Source organism: Ursus maritimus, unplaced genomic scaffold (genome assembly GCF_017311325.1).
Source record: "Ursus maritimus isolate PB19 unplaced genomic scaffold, ASM1731132v1 scaffold_26, whole genome shotgun sequence".
Taxonomy (NCBI): domain Eukaryota; kingdom Metazoa; phylum Chordata; class Mammalia; order Carnivora; family Ursidae; genus Ursus; species Ursus maritimus.
In genome coordinates this window covers 39,476,986-39,497,823 of record NW_024425119.1, presented here as the reverse complement: position 1 = coordinate 39,497,823, position 20,838 = coordinate 39,476,986, and the positions used below count along the sequence as shown (strand labels likewise).

The following is a 20,838-nucleotide window of genomic DNA, read 5'->3' as shown; positions in this document are numbered from 1 at the left end:
CCGTCGGCGGATCCGTAAGGTCCGAGAGGACCCGGGGGAGGGCGGTTACTCAGGCCAGGCCACGCCGGAAGAGTGAACTCCCCGCCTTCCGCCCTTGGCTTGCGTGTGTCTGTCGTAGGCGGAAGTGGTGTCGCGGTACCGGACGTGGGGCGGGGCCTGTGCCGCCCTCCGCCCCTCCCGCCCGGCTCCCAGAGAGCTTCCTAAAGCGAGAGAACCCAGTCAGCGCGTCTTGAAATGGAGACGGTGAGGAGCCCGGGAGGGCGGCGGGGGGCGCTGTGGAGCCCGAGACCCCGTTAGGGGACAGGGAGGCCTGGGCAGGGACCGGCGCTGCACGAGAAGCCGGTGTCTGTCCTGTCCCGTGACCCTGCCCCTCTGCTGAGTGCATCTCCTAGGACTGGGCCGCGCGGTGCCTACCTTACGTCCGCGGTGCTCTCAGCCCGAGCTGGCAGTGACTCTTTGCTCTCTGTTAGGAACCCGAGCATACCTCGGCGATCTCGGGCCTTCTTTCCTCTTAGCACCTCAAACCTTTAGAGGTTTGCCAGAGAGAGCAGGGTTGTGATCCGGCTTTCCTGGGTAAGACAGGGGGCTTCCGAGGGACTCCCGCTTGCGGGTAGCACCTGGCCCCCGGTTGTCTGAGTGTGAGCCCTGCAGTCGCTGGCAGGAGGGAGATCAGGACTTTTATACTGCTTCGAGTTGTCTAGCGAAATCACATTGCCTTAATAAGACTGAAAAGTGGGCTTTCCCTGAAGGAGGGAATCTTTCCGTGTTAGAGGCCGCTGTGTCCCTGGACAAGTTTAGGTTATGCCCTGCTCTGCAATTCTAAGCAGGCGTGTTGGCATAGATCATTCTTGGCTAGCAGGCACTGATCAGTTGTGGCAGGTCCCTGTCATCCTCCCAGAGATGCTGCAGGTAGCCTGCTACATGTTTGGATCCACTGTCACTCTCAGGAGCCTTTTTCTAGCACTCTGGAACCAAATATCCTCTGTCAGGAAGAGTGACTCTTTCGTGTCTTGGTTTTCATCATCTGTTACTGGCAGATTCATCTTTCTTTGGGTCAATCCCATGCCCATAGTAATTCCTTTACCACACCCTTTCTCTGCCTGCAGAGAGGTCCTGTCTCTCAAGTTGTAAAGGAGAAAACAGACGAAAGTGGTAAAGTGATTTGCATCTGGTCACCCAGGCAAGGGAGTCAGCTCTTACAGATTAAGGGAATTTTGAACAAGAATAAAAGGTCTGGGGGGCGCCTGGGTGGCACAGTGGTTAAGCGTCTGCCTTCAGCTCAGGGCGTGATCCCGGCGTTGTGGGATCGAGCCCCACATCGGGCTCCTCTGCTGTGAGCCTGCTTCTTCCTCTCCCACTCCCCCTGCTTGTGTTCCCTCTCTCTCTGGCTGTCTCTATCTCTGTCGAATAAATAAATAAAATCTTAAAAAAAAAAAAAAAAGAATAAAAGGTCTGGGGTGCCTGGCTGGCTCAGTCAGGAGAGCATGTGACTCTTGATCTCAGAGTCATGAGTTCTAACTCCATCTTGGGCACCGAGTTTACGTAGTAGTAGTAGTAGTAGTAGTAGTAGTAGTAATGATAATAAAGAATAAAAGGTCTGATTCCATTAAATGCAAAATAACCTATCAGTTTTTATTTTACTTACTCATAAATGTATTATGGTTTACAAAACATTTTTATATAGCTTTTCTAATCTAGCCCTCACACTTTTTGTACTGGTTAGGTTCTTGGGATAGAAATTGTTTTGAAAAGAAGAAGAGAAAACCCCTTGCTTTAAAAATGCTCAGCCTGCCTGGAGTGGGGGTGAGGGCAAGCCAATGACGGCTGGTACCGAAGGTAGACTGTAATAAATGCTATCATCAAGATGCAAACAAAGGACTGTGGAAGCATAGAGGAGGGAGAAATTGTGAACCTAGGAGAGGGCATTGCAGGTTGAGAGAACAGTGTGAGCACAGGCATAGAAATCGGGATATGTAGAGATTAATTGGGGGTGAGCCAGTGGTGTGATGTTGCTGGAGCTTTGAATTTTGCTTGCAGTAGGAGAAAAGATCAGAAAAGTAGGCTAAGGTCAGGTTGGAGGTATTGCATACCACACTAAGTTTGAACTTTGTTTTGTAATGTGGGGAGCCATGGACGCTCTATGAGCAACGCAGCGAGTGTGCTTTAGGAATGTTCTTAACAGCTTCTGCAAATGGATGCAGCTACTTCAGAAAGTAATGAACTCTTAGTTGCTGGAGATAAAAGTCCCTTACAAACCTGAGATGCCTAGTGAGAGAACTTGGAGACAGAACGAAAGACAAAAAGAAGATAGATTTAGGACAGGGAGACCAATTTAGAGAATGTTGCAGAAGTGAGAGGTAAAAGCCTAAGTTAAAACTGTGAAAGTGGAAAGGAGAGAAATGGATTTGCAACATTTTTAACATATCAGCTTAGTTGATAGATGTTAAGGACAAGTTTAGGTCATTCCCTGCCCTATGATTCCAAGCAGATATATTGGCATAGCTCATTCTCGGAGGATACTACAGTTCCAGGCACCTATAGGAGAGCAGTGCAAAAAACAGAGATGGGAACCCCGGTAAGAATAATAGGATGAAAGGACAGATACTGTTTTGTACTGAAGCATCTGAGGAGTCTTCGGGACATCTGTGGCTATCCAGCAAACAATTAGAAATATGGATCAGGGGGCGCCTGGGTGGCACAGTCGGTTAAGCATCGGACTCTTGATCACGGCTCAAGTCGTGATCTCAGGATCATAAGATTGAGCCCCACGTCCAGCTCTGTGCTCGGCGCCAAGTCTGCTTGAGTTTTTCTCTCCCTCTGCCCCTCCCCCCAGCGTGTGCTCGCGCTCTCTCTCTAAAATAAACAAATCTTAAAAAAAAATGTGGATCAAGAGTTCAGAAGAAACTGTGAGTCCATGTGTCAGATCTAGCCTGTCTCTCTGTAATAATCTTTTGTACTCATGTATTACAGTCATGCTTTCTCAGGTTTCCTATGTTATTAAAAGCAGAGAGAAGTGGACATAATTCTCCTCCCGTGTGGAGAAACAGGCAGAAAGGTAATGTCATATTCAGTAATGCCGGACTCTGTCGTGTAGGTGTCTGTATCTCTCGCTGTACTTAATCTTAGGTCTCTCTGTTCACAGGAGTGTGCATCATTATCATTATCAGTTTGAGAGTTAAAAAACAAAACAGTTGAGGTTTATGTGCAGGACACTAGACGGTATGGTTGATACAAAGAAATATAAAATAGTTCTAGGCTTGAAGGAATTTAAAACCTGTTTGGATAGATAATGAACAAAAAACCTGTAGCACAGTGCAGTACATAAGTATTACGGATGGGTATAATAAACAGCTACACGAGTAGCTGTTTCTGTGTCTTTGTATATAGATCTGTGTGAGACTGTGTTATCCCACGTGGGTATCTTTATCACTGAACAGCCCTCTCTCCCACTTATAAGTGATGAGGCTGTTGTTCCGATAGCCTTGCCAAAATGCCAGGCCAAGCTGATAGTCTTATGCAGCCCAGAGAGAAGAGAGGGAGATCATTCCCCTTCCCTCCTGCCCCCGCCCTGGCCCGTGAAGGGAGGGAAATTTAGAGCTGTGCTGCCAACTTGCTCCCGTTCACCACCAACCTACCAGGTTCAAGCCAAGGCCTTTAATTTTGTGTTACTGCAGTAGCTATGGAGGTGAAGTACGCCTTTAAGTTAGTTTTGGTATGTTACCCAGAACAAATGGAGCCAAAACTGTTGATTCCAGTGGATTAAAATTATCGTGACCCCTCCTGGGTTCCTAGATAACAAGGAAATTTCCAAATGTTCCCACATGAGGGAGCCCAGAGATGGTTCGGAAGGTTTCTCTGTATTCAAAGCACTCTAATGTCAGACTGTCATGGTCAAAGAAACCTGGAAAACCAGCATCCTCTGGGCTGTAGGAGCCTTTGACTCACAAGGGTGCTAAGAGACATCAGGTTCCCAGTTTCAAAACATTTATTGTCCTCATCCACCCCTTAGTCATTCAAGCTTTAACTGTGTGTAATAGTCCGCTGCTGGGATCATCCCCAGATGTGGTCCTGTCTCTTTCTTTTTTTGAGAGAGACCGTGCACGCGTGCAGAAAGGGCGGGGGTTGAGGGAGAAAGAGAATCTTAAGCAGGTTCTATGCCCAACATAGAGCCCGATGTGGGGCTCGATTTCATGACCCTGAGATCATGACCTGAGCTGAAATCAAGAGTTGGACGGTTAACCCAATGAGCCACCCAGGCGCCCCTGATGTGGTCCTCTCTTAATAGTAAAAGGGTATGTCTATGATTCTAGTGTCTACAGCTAAGCTTAGTATTGGGGGGAAAGCAGTATTGTCTCTCTGGTTTCCATGTTTTTATAAAGTAGATCTGTGAGAACCTTGTGGATTCTCAGATTTTCTAGTCTCAGCTTTTAAGATCTAATGTTTCATTAGGCAGTGTGTTATATACGGGCATAGGCTTTGGAACCACACAGATATGTGTTCAAACTCCTGCTCTACCCTTACCAGCCATGTGACCTTGGGCAGGCTGTTTAATATTTCTTGAACATCAGTTTTCTAATCTGTGAAAATGAGGCTAATAATAGTATTTACCTCTGGGTTGTTATGATTAAATGAGATCATATTTTAAGAGGGCCTTTTGGTGCTTTAAATGATGTCATTAGTTCACCAGCCCTTCTCTTCATGCTCGGCTAAAATGGATGGAGCCTAGGATAGGCTGAATCTTTGTTCCTCTTGTCTCTCCAGGTCACTTCTTCAGATAGCTCCCCAGCTCTGGAAAATGAGCATCCTCAGGGTAAGTTTACTGAAGAAAGGAAACCCACCACGAAAGCAGTAGCCCAGTCCTAACTTGTCCTTAGGGATGCTTTTGAATCTCTCTCAGGATGCCCCCTGGGAAAAATCAAAACTGGGCCAGATAATGTGCCAAACCATACAAATCAGGATTAGTAATTTGGCAGGATCACCCAGGAATAAATCTTGGGCAGGGTGGGAATGATTAATATTTTCAATTATCACACCACTTAAGGGAAATTTTTGAGGGAAAACTTCCCTAGGCAACTCTGGGCTGGCTAACCATGTTTGAGTGGTGCCTGGTATTTTCTGATTAGCCCAGAAACAGTGCCACTAGGATTCTATCATCCAGTAGCTCCCTAAAGCCACTGAGTGTACACAAGAAATTATAGAAAGGCCTTGAAAGCCCTTAAAACTAATCTAGAAATACAGGCACTAAACCCTAAAATCCAGGGCAGAGGAGAAGGCAGTTCTAGCACCTGCCCAAATAACTGGTTAGAATGGAATGGTCCAACCCTAGACTATCTAGAAAGAAGCAGAACTTATAGGCACCTGCCTTAAAGGATTTTATCCAGTAACACTCCTAGATCTTCCCAGGACATGATTATGGCATTAGGAGTACATGCTTTCTCAAAGGAATTGAAATACGGGCTGAGATCTTAGGACATATTATTAAGGGTCTATGAGTTCTCCACAAGAATTTTTAAATGTTTGTTTTCGTTTTGTTGGTATCCTAAAAAGTTAATGTAGTCATATTTGAATTATCTGGGTGATATCTTCATAACTGAGTACTGCCACATGATATCAGTGCCTATTTTATGTTTCTGAGTATATTTGCAGTAGCACCAAGGCAAGGGTCAAAAACTCAAATTGTGAACCAAGCCGGTCTGTAGGCTGCATATGACTATGACAACCTATAGATCTCATCACATCTAAAAGGAGGCAGCAACTGTCCCGGTCTTGTCAACTGTCACTGTTCAGAAATTCAAGCCTAGATTGGTCAGATCTGATTTTGAAAAAAATCGAGAATTTGGATTTTTATGTCAATCTTCAAATTTTTACAATTGGGGAACTGATTTAAATTATTTTCAAAATACTGAGAAAGCCAAATCAAATATGTTTATAATTCTGTAGCCTAAAATGGTGGTATTTAACTATCAGTGTAGCATGTCTTAAACTGGCATTAAAAGGCATGTTCTTGGGAACTCCTTAGCCGAGCCACCTCGGGCAAGGCAGGGGAGTTCCCAGACGGGGGACACTTGGGACACTGGAGTCCCACAGAGGCCAACAGCCTGGGGCCACAAGAGGTTTCCTTTGAAAAACAATAACGGGCTTCAGTTAAAGATGGTTGATTGAATACATGCATCTACTTTTGTTCCTTCACAAAAACCTACTAAAACCACCACAAAAGAATTTTTCAAAAGGTACAAACCCACCAGAATAGGGAGAATAGGAGAGGAGACAATAGTAATTGGAAGCTGGAAAGCAGATGCAAGAGTGCTAAATCATTTAGCAGACCTGAGAAAACTGAATTACAAACTAGCAGTGGGGAAAGCCAAGAGAAGCATTGAAAATATAAGAAGCAGTTAGATTCAGAGACTCCCTACTCCACTGAGTGCAGCTACGAAACTCTTCCTCCCAACTTCGGCGAAGACTGGAGGTCCAGAGAGGGGCTCAGGCCCAGCAGAGGGCTGAAGTCATACACTAAACACGGGAGCATGAAGTGAACTGCACTGGATGCCAAGATCCCCATCCTTTCCCCAATCTCATTTCCAGAATGCTGACACAAAAGACTTCACCCTTCAAGCACAAAATTGAATAAATAATCTTCTCCAGAATCCCCTTGAAAGGAAAACCCTAAAAATATAAGTATTTAATGTTCCCAATCTAAACGGCTCACAGTCAACAAGAGTTACACGTACACTTGAGCTGCCAATCAGCATTAAAGACTGCACTGTGGGGCGCCTGGGTGGCTCAGTGGGTTAAGCATCTACCTCCGGCTCAAGTCATGATCTCAGTGTCCTAGGATCCAGCCGTTGGACTTCCTGCTCAGTGGGGAGCCCATTTCTCCCTCTCCCTCTGCCCCACTCCTTTCCCCCTCACTGCTTGTGCTCTCTGCTCTCTGTCTCTCATGCTCTGTCTCTCAAATAAATAAATACAGTCTTTAAAAAAAAAAAAAAAAAAAGACTGCACTCTTGGAATATGGTTTGAATGCTCCTTTAAATCAAGAATAACCAGACATCTAAAGAAAGCCTCTAAACTAAAAAGAAAAGTGATCCAAACTGCCCTGCCAAAGAAACAAATAAGGAAAAAAAGTAATAGAAGGAAGAAGTCAATGCATAGAGAAGAAAACTTTAAAAATTAACATTAATATGTACTCAGATAACCTATTTCCACCATGCAACAAGTAGAGGATGTCATGGTTTTTTTTAAGGAATTTTCAGAAAACAAAGAGGAGCCCTTGGACATTAAAAATGTAATAGCAAAAATTTTAAATGAAGTAGGAGGTTTGGAAAATTAAATTGTGGAAGACTCCCAAAAAGTAGAATTAAAAATCAAACAAGTGTGGCGCCTGGATGGCTCAGTCAGTTAAGCGTCCGACTCTTAATTTTGGCTCAGGTCATGATCTCAGGGCTGTAAGATCGAGCCCCACGTTGGGCTCTGTGCTGGGCCTGGAGCCTGCTTAAGATTCTCTCTCTCCCTCTACCCGCCCCCACCGCGTCCCCTCAAAAAAAAAAAAAAAAGTGGGGTGCTTGATTGACTCAGTTGGTGGAGTATATGACTCTTGATCTTAGGGGCTCTGATTTCAAGCCCCATGTTGGGTGCAGAGATTACTAAAAAATAAAATCTTTTTTAAAAGCCCCCAAAATCAAAGAAGTAAAAAAAAGAAAAAGAAGCGTAAACTAGGAGAGAGAAGATGTTTTTGTTGTTATTGTTGTTAAAATAACTCACCAAACAAAACAAACACAAACTTAAAGGGTCGGTCTAGGAAGTCTGATATCTAAATTATAGGAGTTACAGAAAGAGAAAAAGGACAGCACAGAGGGAAGGAAATGATCAAGGAAATAATTCAAGAACATTTCCTGAACTGAAGGACATTAGTTTTCATATTGAAAAGACTCATTGAGTATTCAGCACAGTGGATGAAATTAACCCACCCAAAGCACAATCATCATGAGATTTCAAAACACCGGAAACAAAGAGAAGATCCTGAATTTCCAGAGAGGAAACAAACAAACAAACAAACAAACAAACAAACAAACAAGTTACATAAAAAGAATCAGAATTGCCTTGGACTCTCAACACACCAGAAACTAGAAGGCAATGGGGCAGTGCCTTCAACATTCTTCAGGAAAATAAATTCAAACCCAGAATTCTATATCCAGTCAAATTATACTTGAAAGATATCTGCAGGCTGCAAGGTCTCAAAAAATTTACCTCCCATGCATCCTTTCTCAGGAAGCTACAGGAAGATGTATACCACCTAAGCAAGAAAGTAAACCAAAACCAAAAACAACAAAAACGAAAACATGGAGTACTGGACACAGGAGTGCCAGTACAGGAGAGACATGAAACGGGGCCCCTGGATGGTGATGAAGGAAGGTCTCAGGAGGACAGCTGTGCACACCAGCAAACCAGCCCAGATTTGAGCAGGTCAGAAGACTCCCGAGAGACTTCTTTGGGTGGTTGAAATTGATAGAGTATCTAGTACCTCTGAATTTTTTGAAAGGAGATTCAAACAACTGGTGAAGAGTTTGGGGTTTGAATTAGTTATAAATACTTGAATTAGTTATGAATACTTGAATTAGTTATAAAAACAAAAAGACAAGACAGTTATTAACTCCAGGGAAAACAAAGTTGTCAAAGAAGAAAAAAAAAGTCAGGAGTTTACCATTGGGCTTATCTCTGAATAATGAATAGTTAGTCAAAATTATTTAAATACTAATGTAACCAACATTATAGTTTAACTTCTGGAAGAATGGGGAGATGGGAAGTGCATGTTTGTGTTGGGGTCCTGGTAAAAGGAGAACTAAAATTTCACGTATTCTTTGGATGATAATAGATAATGCCCCAAAATGGGAAAAAAAAAAAAAAAAAGAAAAAACACACAGCAATATAAGGTTGTTATTTATAGACCTAGAAATAAGTGCCAAAATAATCAGCTTAAAAGAGGTCTCCTCTCTGGGGAGGGGTAGGACAGGGCAGTAGGTGCCAGGGACTGCAGTTTTTCTTGACAAAATCTGTAGAACTGTTTGGCTTTTTAAACACTGTACCTGTGTAATGGGTAAAAAATCAAACATTAAAAACAACTGGCATAGGATTTAAAATCATGAACGTTGGAATCAGGTCTGTGTTTAAGTCTTTCTTGCCACTTACTAACGGTGTAACCTTGAGCGGTTTATTTATCTGCTTCCCACCTGTTTTCTCATCTGAAAAATGAGGACAGTATTTCCTTTACAGATTTGCTATAAGGATTAAATGATGTGATATTTTTAAAGTACACATAGCAGAGTACATAGCACATGCAGGTTATTTTCTGGGTTGCTTCTCCAGTTTTGAGCAAGCAATTAAAATCAGAGGAATAGACAGGTAAACACAGCCAGGGTCTCCCATTTGTCTAGAGTAGGTGGGATGACTTCTGATTCACAGGATCACCCCAAGATGGACTCTCGGGGTGTTTGGGGCCAGGTTAATGAAGCACTGGGCTCCAACTGAGTGTTGATCTGAAATGGCCCAACTTGGACCATGACTTTCTCATCTGTAGATCTTAGAAGAATTTTAAGAAGCTTACTTGAATTTTAAGAAGCTTCATTACATCTTAATTGAGAAGAGAGAACAAGTGAAAATGTGCTTAAATATATGAAAGGGGAAATTTGAGTTAAAGATGAGAAAAAAACTTACAGACTAGAAGAGGTTAACCAAAGATATTAATAGATTTTCTGTTAGTAACTGTCTTTTGCCTGAGGAGCCAGTAGAGTCCTACCTGGATATGGGGGTTGGATGAAATAGTTTCTAAGGGGTTTATCTAGTTTTTCTGGGAATAATAGGAACCAAACAGATAGAAAAGGGGCCTTATAAAAAATCAGGCTCTAAATATTTGAAAAACTACACTTTTATTTTCTGCCTCTTTTGATTGTGAGTTGTTGCATGGAAGGAAGCTTCTAACTGTCCCGCCCTATGCAGAGACCCCAGAATCCAACAATAGTGTGTATACTTCCTTCATGAAGTCTCATCGCTGCTATGACCTGATTCCCACAAGCTCCAAATTGGTTGTATTTGATACTTCCCTGCAGGTGGGTGAAATCCTCTTCTCCCATCCCCCTCCCTAGGAGCCTCTGGTTCAAAAACTCTCATCCTATCTCATCCCAAGGGTAATATCCTTGTCCTTATATGGGTTTAGTCTCATGTTTTCCCCAACATACCCAACCCCTGTTCTTTTAAAGTCTTACACCCTGTGAATTTTCCTTTGTGATGATTACTCTTTTGGCTACAGGTGAAGAAGGCTTTCTTTGCTTTGGTGACTAATGGTGTACGGGCTGCCCCTTTGTGGGATAGTAAGAAGCAAAGTTTTGTAGGTAGGCAAAAGTTTCTGGAACACAGTATTACTGGCATTTTGTGCTGGGCAGGGAGGGAAGCTTTGAGCAGTGCTGAGGGTTCTTGGCTTGGCTTCTAGGCATGCTGACCATCACCGATTTCATCAATATCCTGCATCGCTACTATAAATCAGCGTTGGTAAGACACCAAAGCCCAATGACCAAACCACTGGGCCTGCCCAAAGTCCCTCATTACTAGTTCCTTTCTTCCAAGCAAACTATGAGGGGTTAATGAAGCAGAGAGATCAGATCTCAAGTTCTGTACTTCTGCTTCCAGGTACAGATCTATGAGCTGGAAGAACACAAGATAGAAACTTGGAGAGGTATATAGAGAACTGGGGGTTGTAAAAGGAAAAAGGGATGGAGAGTTTCCTGGGAAATGGTTTTCCATACTGGTATTTTGTGAACCTCCCTTTTCCCTTCAGAGGTGTACCTACAGGACTCCTTCAAACCACTTGTCTGCATTTCTCCTAATGCCAGGTGAGTTCCAGCTACCCATTTGTCCAGAAGGGGAAGAGCCCCCACCAGCGTAGCTACAGCCCTAGACACCCAAAGATCCGTGGGCAGAAGAGAAACAAGACTCGCCTCCCAGACACACACACACATTCACACATTCACACACTCTTTAGGTCTGGTTTGAACACTGCTCCCCTCTCCCAATCACCAGTTTTCCCTGTTTTAAACATACTCTTAGGAGCTATTTACTCACCTCAAGCTCAGCACTGGGGGACTTATCATTATCCCCCACCTTCCCACAGCTTGTTTGATGCTGTCTCTTCATTAATTCGAAACAAGATCCACAGGCTGCCGGTTATTGACCCGGAATCAGGCAACACCTTGTACATCCTCACCCACAAGCGCATCCTCAAGTTCCTCAAATTGTTTGTAAGTGTCCTCAGCCTGGTTTTTACTTCCCTTTTTCTTTCTTTCTTTCTTTTTTTTAAGAGAGACAGAGAATAGGGGTGTGGGGGGCAGATGAAGAAGGAGAGAGAGACTCTTAAGCAGGCTCCACACCCAGCACAGAGCCTGACATGGGGCTCGATCTCCTGACCCTGAGATCATGACCTGAGCTGAAATCAAGAGTTAGACGCTTAATCGACTGAGCCACCGGGTGCCCCTGGTTTTTACTTCTTATATACAGGGTTGGAGGGGTATCCAAGGGTGGTGTGGGGGGGTCTTGCAGATGAAGCTGATGGTTCTCTCCTCAGATCACTGAGTTCCCCAAGCCAGAGTTCATGTCTAAGTCTCTGGAAGAGCTACAGATCGGCACCTACGCCAACATTGCTATGGTCCGCACCACCACCCCTGTCTATGTGGCTCTGGGCATCTTTGTACAACACCGAGTCTCAGCACTGCCAGTAGTAGATGAGAAAGGTGAGAGATTGTGCAGAAGGAGAGGGAAGGCTCCAGGGAAGCCAGGGTGGTTCTGGGAAAATCTGCTGTCTCTCAGCTCAGCCCGGAGGGTGATGCTATAGGCATGGGGAGACTCGGATGCCAGGTCCTCCTTGCTGAGCTGCCTCTGTCCCCCTAGGGCGTGTGGTGGACATCTACTCCAAGTTTGATGTTATCGTGAGTGATTGCGGAGGGGCTGGGAGGTAGGGAAAGGGGCGGGGTGTTGAATGTGGAGAGGGAGAAGAAGAGAGTCTCTTCTGGGACCTAAGGGTTTTAGGAGCTTCTAAGCTTTCAAATCCTATTTGAAAAGGAATGAGTTGGGTGTGGCTTGTGGGCATGGCTAACAATTGCCCTAAATCCCTCTGGTGCAGTTGGGTGGGCTCAGGGTTTGGGGGCTGGCTCCCTTGCTTCCCTGCAAGCACCTTCCTCTCTCTCCCCAGAATCTGGCAGCAGAAAAGACCTACAACAATCTAGATGTGTCTGTGACCAAAGCCCTGCAACATCGATCCCATTACTTTGAGGGTGTCCTCAAGTGCTACCTGCATGAGACTCTGGAGACCATCATCAACAGGCTGGTGGAAGCAGAGGTAGGGGAGGCCAGTGCCTCAGAAGGAGCTGGGGGGAGCGGCTTTGAGTGTGGGGTTTGGCAAGGTGGGTAGGCGTGGAAGAGCTCATCCTGACTGAGGCCGTCACTAAACATTCCTTTTCTCCCCTGTTGCTCCCTGCAGGTTCACCGACTTGTAGTGGTGGATGAGAATGATGTGGTCAAAGGCATTGTATCACTGTCTGACATCCTGCAGGCCCTGGTGCTCACAGGAGGAGAGAAGCTCTGAGCTGGGGAAGGGGTCAGGCAGCACTAGGGGATATGCCCCACTCACTGCCTGCCCAGAGTTCTAGGAACCACAGACGAAACCTTGAGAAAATTGTGACTCTGTTCCCTGCTCTGGAGCCGGGGAGGGTGCGGCGGGGAGGAAGGAGAATGGATTTTTAGCTGTCCTTATCCTCACACATACAGCCTAGCCCCTGCCCTCTTAGCTGTAGCCCCCTTTCTGGGTGAATGATGGGCTGCGTGCCCCTCAGGCCAATTCTGATCTCTAAGAGATCCCCAGACCTCACCCAGCCTTTGCCTCTCTCTCTGCCCCTGACCCCACCCTAAGATAATAGCACAACAGCACTCTTCCTAAAGGTATTTTTATTCGTCCTGTTTCATTCTGTATGGAGGAGGCTGAGTCCACTTAGTGACATTTCTTCCCATAATGGGAGTGGGGAGGAGGGCCTTTGGGTTCCTGTGCTGTGTGCATATGAAGGGAGATGGCGGTGAGGTGGAGGAGGAGGGCAGAGTGATTAGCCGAGGTTATTGCTTTTCATGGCAAACCTAATTAAAATAAGAGGAACCTCTTCGCGGTGTTGCAGTGTTTGATTCCTGTAGCTGATAGACACTACTCCCACCGTCCTACTTCATACGGCTTCTTCAACTCTTTACTAACAACAACAGGAATAACGGCACGTACACATACATACACATATGTGCAAAACTGTGTCAGGCACCGTTCTTGGTGCCTTACGTCTATTTATTCATTTAAGCCTCAGAACAATAGTAGGTATGATTCCAGCTTTACAGATTAAAAAAAAAAAACTGAGGCAGAGAGGCTAAGTAACCAGCCCGATGCCACATAGCTAGTAAAATGTAGAGCTGGGATTTGTGCCCGAACAGTCTGGCCCCAGAGCTCCCGCTCTTCACCACTACACTAGACTTACTGCCTTTCCAACTCTCCATTCACAACTGTTTCTCACCCCATTCCCCTCAGTTCTCCTTATTCCCTCACTTTCCCCTCTGCCTGAACCATAGCTGGGAACCCCAGGAAAATCTCCTAACAGCGTTAGGGCTCCACGAGATAGGGAGACTGAGGGTCTCCTTTAGGCAGAGAGACATGCCACCATCATCAACTTTTCTTAATGAGGGAAGTTTGGACCCTGTGTTTGAATTTTGCTGAGCTGGCACTGTCTTTGAACCTACAAAATACCTTGCCATTCTTCCAAGGTGAGAAAGAGCTTGGGGGAGGGGGAGCAGACTCTACCTCTGCTGAAACCACGTGAACCAAAACAGTCAACACCAAATACCATAAGGACTGCTAGGCTGTTGGGCCTGAGCCCAATTTTGGGTACCATCTCACCACCGACTTGAAGGTTTGATACCATTTCCTGTCCAAGACCAGAAGCAATCTCAGAGTACCTCCTAGCCCCTACCTAGCCCCCACCTACCTAAGAACTCTGATGAACCCTGCCATACCAAACCAGTCCCTCCAAAGCAGGCTTCCTCATGGCTCATGGAGGAAAAGTGTGAAGGCGGCTGTCAGGGCTGCCATCCTGGCTTTGGAGAAAGTCCCCGCTTCTGCATTCACCTCTTCACAGCTCACAGCACATTCCCAGACTTGGGGGAGGGAGGCTTCCAAGTTATTAGAAATGGAGTATATTTATGCGTGTGGGGGTGAGTGCATGGTGGAAAGGACAGATGTCTTCTTATGTCACATTCCATCATGGAGGGTTTGTCTGGGGAGGAGGCAAGGGCTTTAAAAAGCCCTAGGACTCTGGTGGGACCTGAGTAGAAGGAAGCACCTTCGAGCAAAGAACCACCAGAGTGCAGCTGGTAGGTGTGTAAAGTGGGGGAGGGGGTGTTGTCAAATGGAGGGAAGAGCGGCTGTTTGGGTTATCTCTAAAGGTTCATATTAGGGAGCAGGGGGGCTGGGTTTGGTTGCTCTAGTTCTCACGAAGTCAGTCTCTGCCCCACAACAACCCCCCTGGCCCCATCCTCTTAAAAGGAAGGGTCTGTACCCAAAGGGCTGCATAATCTTTTGCCTCTCTCATTCTCCTCTAAAACCTAATCAATTAGTCTCAAAATCTGAGAATGGAGCAGAAGGAAAGACAGGAACAAAATTAAGGAGACTCATAGCCTATTCTTACCTGTTCCTCTCAGAAGAGGGAAATTATCCCTTCTTCCTCAGAAACCATTGCCATACACACTCTTCTCCCACCTCCCTGCACCCCTCCCCTCCACTGGAGCTGCTGCCATGGTTGCCAGGCATGGTTGCTAAGTCTCTGCATGGAAGGGTTGGCGTGGGCTGTGCTGCCACTAACATTACCATGGTGAATCAGGGGACACCTGGTATAGGCTTGGGGGGAGGGATCATATGGATGTAAGCAACACCCCCCGCCCCTGGGACAGAATGAGCGTAAAAGGTAAGCATCTTGAGCTCCACTTCAGGTGGGGGGGTAAGTGAGCTAGGCATTGTGGTAGTGGTGATGATGGGGAGCTCTACGCTGGGAAACGGGGGCCACTTTTATCATTTCAGTTGCTAGGGGATTGGTTTTGCCAAGGGAGCACACCATTCCTCCTCCATCCCTTCTGAAAGGGTGCAAATGCATAAGCACCTTAGTCTGTCCTCCATAAGGCTGAGCAGAGCTGTGTGGGCACAGAACAGTATGACCCCCAAATCCTGGCTTCTGGATTGGGGGAGAGAGCCTGCTGTGGGGAGAGGGCTCCATAGGTGCCCAAGGACAAACATCTAGAATAGGAGCCTGGGACAGTTTGGATGGCCAGGACAGACTCCTGTGTCCTACCAGCAGCCCCGGGCTGCAACACTGAGAGGGTAAGGAGTTAAAGGTGTGGGGGGGTCACCATTTCTGAGCTTGGGGGAAGCAGCTCTCCCCCAGAGTCACATAAAAGCTGCGTGAAAGCCACCGCCTCCTCCCTCCACCGCATGGAAGCTGGTTACTCATCTCTCTGCACCCGAACAGCCACTGCCGCTAAAAATAGACCCCCTGCACCCCAACCCCATGGAAACCAGCAGAGAGTGGCAGGCAGAGACCTTGAGTTCCATTCCCGTCACCTCCCTGTTGGGGAAACTGAAGTCCGAGGCAGGAAGCCTGTGGCAGAACCCTGGTGGTGGGGCACCCCGACAAGCAGAAGAGTGAAGGGTTAAAACGACAGGAAGGTTGAAGAAATGGGGGTGGGGGAAGGGCACCGTCAGCTTGGCAAAAATAAGAAGTCCCCTGCCCACTCGCGCAGGTCCCATCAGGCTTGGGGGACATGAGCAGTGGGAAGGGGCGCTCAATCCCGGGCCCCAGGGGGCGGCCGTGCACATGGGGGAGGTAGCAGCGCGGTGCCGTCCGCGCCGCACCGTGTCACATGCGCGCGCACACACACACAGACAGGCACACACGTGTGCCGGGGTATATATAGTCCCCAGTCTCTGGGCCCGTCGCTCTGCAGTGGGCGCCGGCTCCTCGGGCTGGGAGGGGGCTCTCGGGGCGGGTGGGAGGGTGGGGGGCCGGGGTGGGGTGGGGCAGGATGCTGGATGGCCAGCTATTCTCCGAGGGGCCCGACAGCCCCCGGGAGCCCCAGGATGAGGAGTCTGGCAGCTGCCTCTGGGTGCAGAAATCCAAGCTGCTGGTGATCGAAGTGAAGACTATTTCCTGTCATTATAGTCGCCGCGCCCCTCCTCGACAGCCCATGGACTTCCAAGCCAGCCACTGGGCCCGTGGGCCCCAGAGCCGCACGTGAGTGAAGGAGGGGTGACGGGTGAGGGGAAGAGTGGTGGGGCGGGGAGTGGGGTCCAGACCTCCCTGCAGGCACCAGCCAGTGCTGCTGGTCCCCTTTCTCTTTCCCACGCCTCCCCCTACCCCATCCCGAGGGCTGCGGCCTGACTCTTCCCGCATCGTTTTGGGGGGCAGGAGTGGGTGTGAGAAAGGGCAGGAGGTGAGATGGGGCAGACGCTGTTAAAGTGTGCATGGAGAGGTGGTGAGGAGTCCGGCTTCGACTTCAGCCCTAACATATACGCACGTGCACACGGGCACACACTCACACACACCCCTCCACACGGCTGCCCCAAATGGTCTCCAGTGCTCCCAGCTCCCCGGACCTCGGCTCCCTTCCCCCACAAACTGCTCACCTGGGTTCCTGCTCATTGTCCCAGGTGTGGGCCGCGCCCGGGATCCCCTGAGCCGCCGCCCCGCCGTCCCTGGGCCTCCAGGGTGCTGCAGGAGGCGACCAACTGGCGGGCGGGGCCCCCGGCCGAGGCCCGAGCCCGGGAGCAAGAGAAAAGGAAAGCGGCATCGCAGGAGCGGGAGGCCAAGGAGACCGAGCGAAAAAGGCGCAAGGCTGGTGGGGCCCGAAGGAGCCCCCCCGGTCGGCCCCGCCCGGAACCTCGGAACGCCCCTCGGGTGGCCCAGCCTGTAGGGCCCCCAGCTCCTTCACGACCCGAGCGCCTGGGGCCGGCGGGGCGACCGCCCCGTCCATCCGCGCAGCCGCAGAGCGACCCAGGGGCGGCGTGGGCGGGGCCCTGGGGAGGTAGGCGGCCAGGGCCCCCCAGCTACGAGGCTCACCTGCTGCTGAGAGGCGCAGCCGGGACAGCCCTGCGACGACGCTGGGACCGCCCGCCACCCTACGTGGCTCCACCTTCTTACGAAGGCCCCCACAAGACCTTGGGGTCTAAGCGAGGTCCCGAGCCCTCTCAGGCGCCAGCCTCCGCAGCCTCTGCTCCGACTCCGGCCAGGACAGAGGGAGGGTACGCAAAGAAGAGGCTGGATCCTCGGATCTACCGGGACGTCCTCGGGGCTTGGGGTCTCCGACAGGGGCGGGGTCTCTTGGGGGGATCCCCGGGCTGTGGAACAGCCGGGCCGAGGCTGGAGTCCAGCAAGGGCGCCGCGGAGAAAAGCCTGGGGCTGGCCACTGCTGGCCCGAATAGTGGTAGCGACGGCCATCCCCAAGCCAAAGCCGCTGGGAGCCCAAGCACTGAGACAGCTCCTGCGGGGTTGGCCCCTGCGACTCCCAGCCCCCCGCGTCCGGCTCCCAGGTCCAGGCCCCATCTCAAGGGCTCCGGGGAAGGGAAAGAAAGTAAGGAACAGAGCTGGCTCCCCAAATGCTGGCTTCCCTCCCTTAAAAAGCAGCCGCCCCGACAGAGCCAGACCCTGCCCAGACCCTGGGCTCCAGGAGGTACGGGATGGAGAGAGTCCCTGGGTCATAGAGAGGGGGCCGGACCTGAGACCTTGGAGGGTTGGAAGGGGACCCGCCGCGCCCACACCCTGCCCCGCATTTCCCGCGGCCCTGCTCGTGGAGAAGGCGTCTTTGTCATTGACGCCACGTGCGTGGTGATACGGTCACAGTATGTTCCAACCCCTCGAACCCAGCATGTACAGCTTTCACCCGATGGTGTGCCGCGCGTCGTGGGGGATGCCCCTAATCAACCGAAGCCCAACAAGGAGGAGGGCGAGGGAGCCGCGGCCTTTCCCTCCCCTTGCCAAAAACTGCTCTTGAGCAGTCGCCTTTCACACCAGCTCGGTGGGGGGCGCGGGTTCGAAGCTGAGGGCGGGGAGCCCGCGGACTCCTCCTTGGAGGAGCGCGCCTCCCGCATCTTGGGGCTCCCGGTTGGCGAAGTAAACCTTCGGGACGCCCCCACGCAGCCAGGTAGCCCAGAGCGCTCAGCCTTAGGCCCAGCGGCTTCAGGAGGCACGCTCAGTGCCGAGGGCTCGGAGGAAGTGGCGGCGGCCCCACGGCNCGCGGGTCGGGGCTGGGCGCGGACCCCAGGGCCCTACGCCGGGGCCCTGCGGGAAGCCGTATCCCGCATCCGCCGTCACACCGCCCCAGACTCGGACTCGGACGAGGCTGCAGAGCTCAGCGTCCATAGCGGCTCTTCTGATGGAAGCGACACGGAAGCCTCGGGCGCCTCCTGGCGAAATGAGCGGCCCCGGCCCGGGGAAGGCGGGAAGACAGCAGAGCTGAGCGACAGTATCCGAGAGATTCTAGATGTCATCAGCCGAACCGAGGAGGCCCTCTTCGGAACGAGGGACGCTAAGGGGATCCCACAGGGAAATAGGGAGCGGCAGTGACAGGCCCTTTCTTGTATGTGTGTTCCCCACTTTTCCATCCTTGGGCCCACTGGTCCTCTTTCTTCCTCACAGACTTCCTCGTACCCCTTCCCCAGAATCGTTCCCATACTTGAAATAGAAGCCGCCCAAATGAAAGGAAAGGGAGCATATGCCAATTCGTGATTTCTTTTCTTTCTTTCTTTCTTTCTTTCTTTCTTTCTTTCTTTCTTTCTTTTCTTCTTTCTTTCCTTCTTTCTTTTCTTTCTTTCTTTCTTTCTTTCTTTCTTTTCCCCTTCCTTCCTTCCTTCCTTCCTTCCTTCCTTCCTTCCTTCCTTCCTTCCCAGGAAAGGTGAGGATGAGCAGTGGACTTTAATGCCTGCTCTGTTCAGGTCGCTGGGGTAAGGTCTTCAGCAGGGGCTGATGCAGAGCAGTTTAGCCAGGATCAGGTGGGAGGGCAGGGGTGTTGTAGCCATAGGGCAACTTTAGGACAGGATCTTGGGGCTTGCGGGGAGAAAGTGATGGAGAGGCTTCTGACTGAGGTGACCAGGTGACATAGAGGCCCTTGGCAGAAGAGGGATAGATCCAGATACAACCAGCAAAACAGGAAGAGGGCTCACTGTGGTGTCATACGTCTCAGGATAAGTTCATCCCTGATGCTTTGGATCCTTGGGGGCGGCTTTTATCTCACCCTCTCCTCCACAGGCCAAGAAAGAATTAGGAATAAATGAACAGAGTCTGAGGGTCTCTCGGATGGCTTCATTGTCACCTACACTCATCCTCAATATTCAAGAGACTGTCCAGGGTTTGCAGAAGATCTGAGCAAGTGGGTAAGGGCTTCTATCCCAGTCTCTTAGGTTTAGGTGAGGTCTCCCCAAGGCAGAGCAGGATGGTGGCCTTGTCACTGTCCCTGGCCTGTGGTGGTCCGAGCTGGGGAGGGAAGGCAGCCAGTGAATCAGCTTGGGACCTCTTTAGGCCTTCCCCCTTTTCCTCCTCCCCAGTGTTCCTTAGTGATGCTCTGAATCGTTACCACGGTTTCCCACCCCGGTGGTATCACTCATCTGAAAGAACCCTGAAAATTTCTTGCATCTCTGCCCCTTCCAGAAACCTTGGCCAGGGAAGGAAGGGGGCGGGGAGGTTGATCCCAAAAAGCCTGTAGGTGTGGGGTGTGATACTCGCTGTAGCCACTACGGGGCGCGCGCAGGTCGCGGATTTCCCCGGTAGCTAATTCCCGAGTTCCCCCTACCCCGGCACTGCTAGTTAACCAGTTGATACCCAGTTACTGCGCGCGGGTCCCCCGCTTTGCCACCTCCAGCCTACGAGGTCGGGGGCAGGCCTCTGGCCTTCTAGACCTCTGGAGCGCGCGGAGCCCCTCTTTGTACTCACCCACGCCAACCGGCGTGGGACCCAGACACTGAAGTCTTTTCTCTCTCCGATCTTGGACAGTTCTGTCTCTATTTATTAGCCATGTGAATTTGGCCAAATCACTTCACCTCCCTGAGCCTCAGTTTCCTCATCTGTCAAATGGGGGTTTATAAACACCTACCTCGCAGGGTTGTTGTGAGGATTTTATGCGATAATGTATGTAAAGCGCCTTGCACAGTGCCTGGCACACAGTAGGCGCTCAATAAATCTAAGCTTCCCTTTGTCCAACCTTGGCATCTTTTTCCTTTCACTGGCCCACTGCCTCCAGTGTTCCTCCCCCCAGGGCTCCACTGTTTCTTCCCGCCCGGTGGGGGGCTGGGGGGACTCCTTCCTTTGATGGAAACTCCCTGCTCACCCCGTCACCCCCAGTCGGACTCTTCCTTCCTTGCCCCCCACCCCACCCCCGCTGCCTCTTCCCACTGCCCCGGCGCACTCCCCCCACCCCCTATTCCGGGCAAGGGCTGAGTCAGCCTGGGTATATTTAGCCGCCGACTCGGCGGGCGCGGGGGCTTCGCCCAGACTCAGTCGCGGAGTCCTGGCCGCCCGCCTCTGCCCCCATCCCTACCAAGTCACTCCAACTCCCGCTCAGCGTTCAGAGCCCCAGCCCCGTTCTCAGGCCACTTAGGATTTTGGTCTTCAGTTATCTTGATGTCACTCCCTACCCGCACTGGGAGAGATCAGACAGGCCAGGACAGTTCGGGAGGTCGCTGGGCTGGACGCTGCACTGGGGCAGGCTGACCTTGGTTCGGTTGGGGGGGGG

General features: G+C 50.0%; 2 protein-coding genes across 4 annotated transcripts; both read left to right on the top strand.

The window, feature by feature from the left end:
- The first annotated feature begins 135 nt into the window (after window positions 1-135).
- Window positions 136-13,190, top strand: PRKAG1 (protein kinase AMP-activated non-catalytic subunit gamma 1). 3 transcript variants are annotated; one of them, XR_005837922.1, is made up of 13 exons: window positions 220-243; window positions 3,008-3,055; window positions 4,762-4,810; window positions 9,991-10,100; window positions 10,301-10,382; window positions 10,481-10,539; window positions 10,678-10,723; window positions 10,826-10,880; window positions 11,159-11,285; window positions 11,609-11,774; window positions 11,932-11,995; window positions 12,233-12,379; window positions 12,521-13,190. XR_005837922.1 is itself a non-coding variant. In XM_008704533.2 (13 exons), the coding sequence occupies exons 1-13, from the start codon at window positions 235-237 to the stop codon at window positions 12,623-12,625; spliced, it is 1,041 nt and encodes a 346-aa protein (XP_008702755.1). In that variant the 5' UTR covers window positions 220-234; the 3' UTR covers window positions 12,626-13,190. The 3 variants fall into 3 exon arrangements, 2 of the variants coding, with proteins under 2 accessions (XP_008702757.1, XP_008702755.1); XM_008704533.2 differs by having other exon boundaries at window positions 11,932-11,969; XM_008704535.2 differs by lacking the exon at window positions 3,008-3,055 and having other exon boundaries at window positions 136-243; window positions 11,932-11,969.
- A 2,950-nt stretch (window positions 13,191-16,140) lies between these two features.
- Window positions 16,141-18,677, top strand: DDN (dendrin). The gene is made up of 2 exons (XM_040642404.1): window positions 16,141-16,349; window positions 16,766-18,677. Exons 1-2 carry the CDS (start codon window positions 16,141-16,143, stop codon window positions 18,675-18,677), a joined length of 2,121 nt encoding a protein of 706 aa, XP_040498338.1.
- The last annotated feature ends 2,161 nt before the right edge of the window (window positions 18,678-20,838 follow it).

What these genes read in the sequence shown, in the direction of transcription:
- PRKAG1 (XM_008704533.2), top strand. An exon ending in CAAGATAGAAACTTGGAGAG is followed by an intron (nt 10,724 to 10,825) that starts GTATATAGAGAA and finishes TTTTCCCTTCAG; the next exon opens with AGGTGTACCTACAGGACTCC. An exon ending in TGCATTTCTCCTAATGCCAG is followed by an intron (nt 10,881 to 11,158) that starts GTGAGTTCCAGC and finishes ACCTTCCCACAG; the next exon opens with CTTGTTTGATGCTGTCTCTT.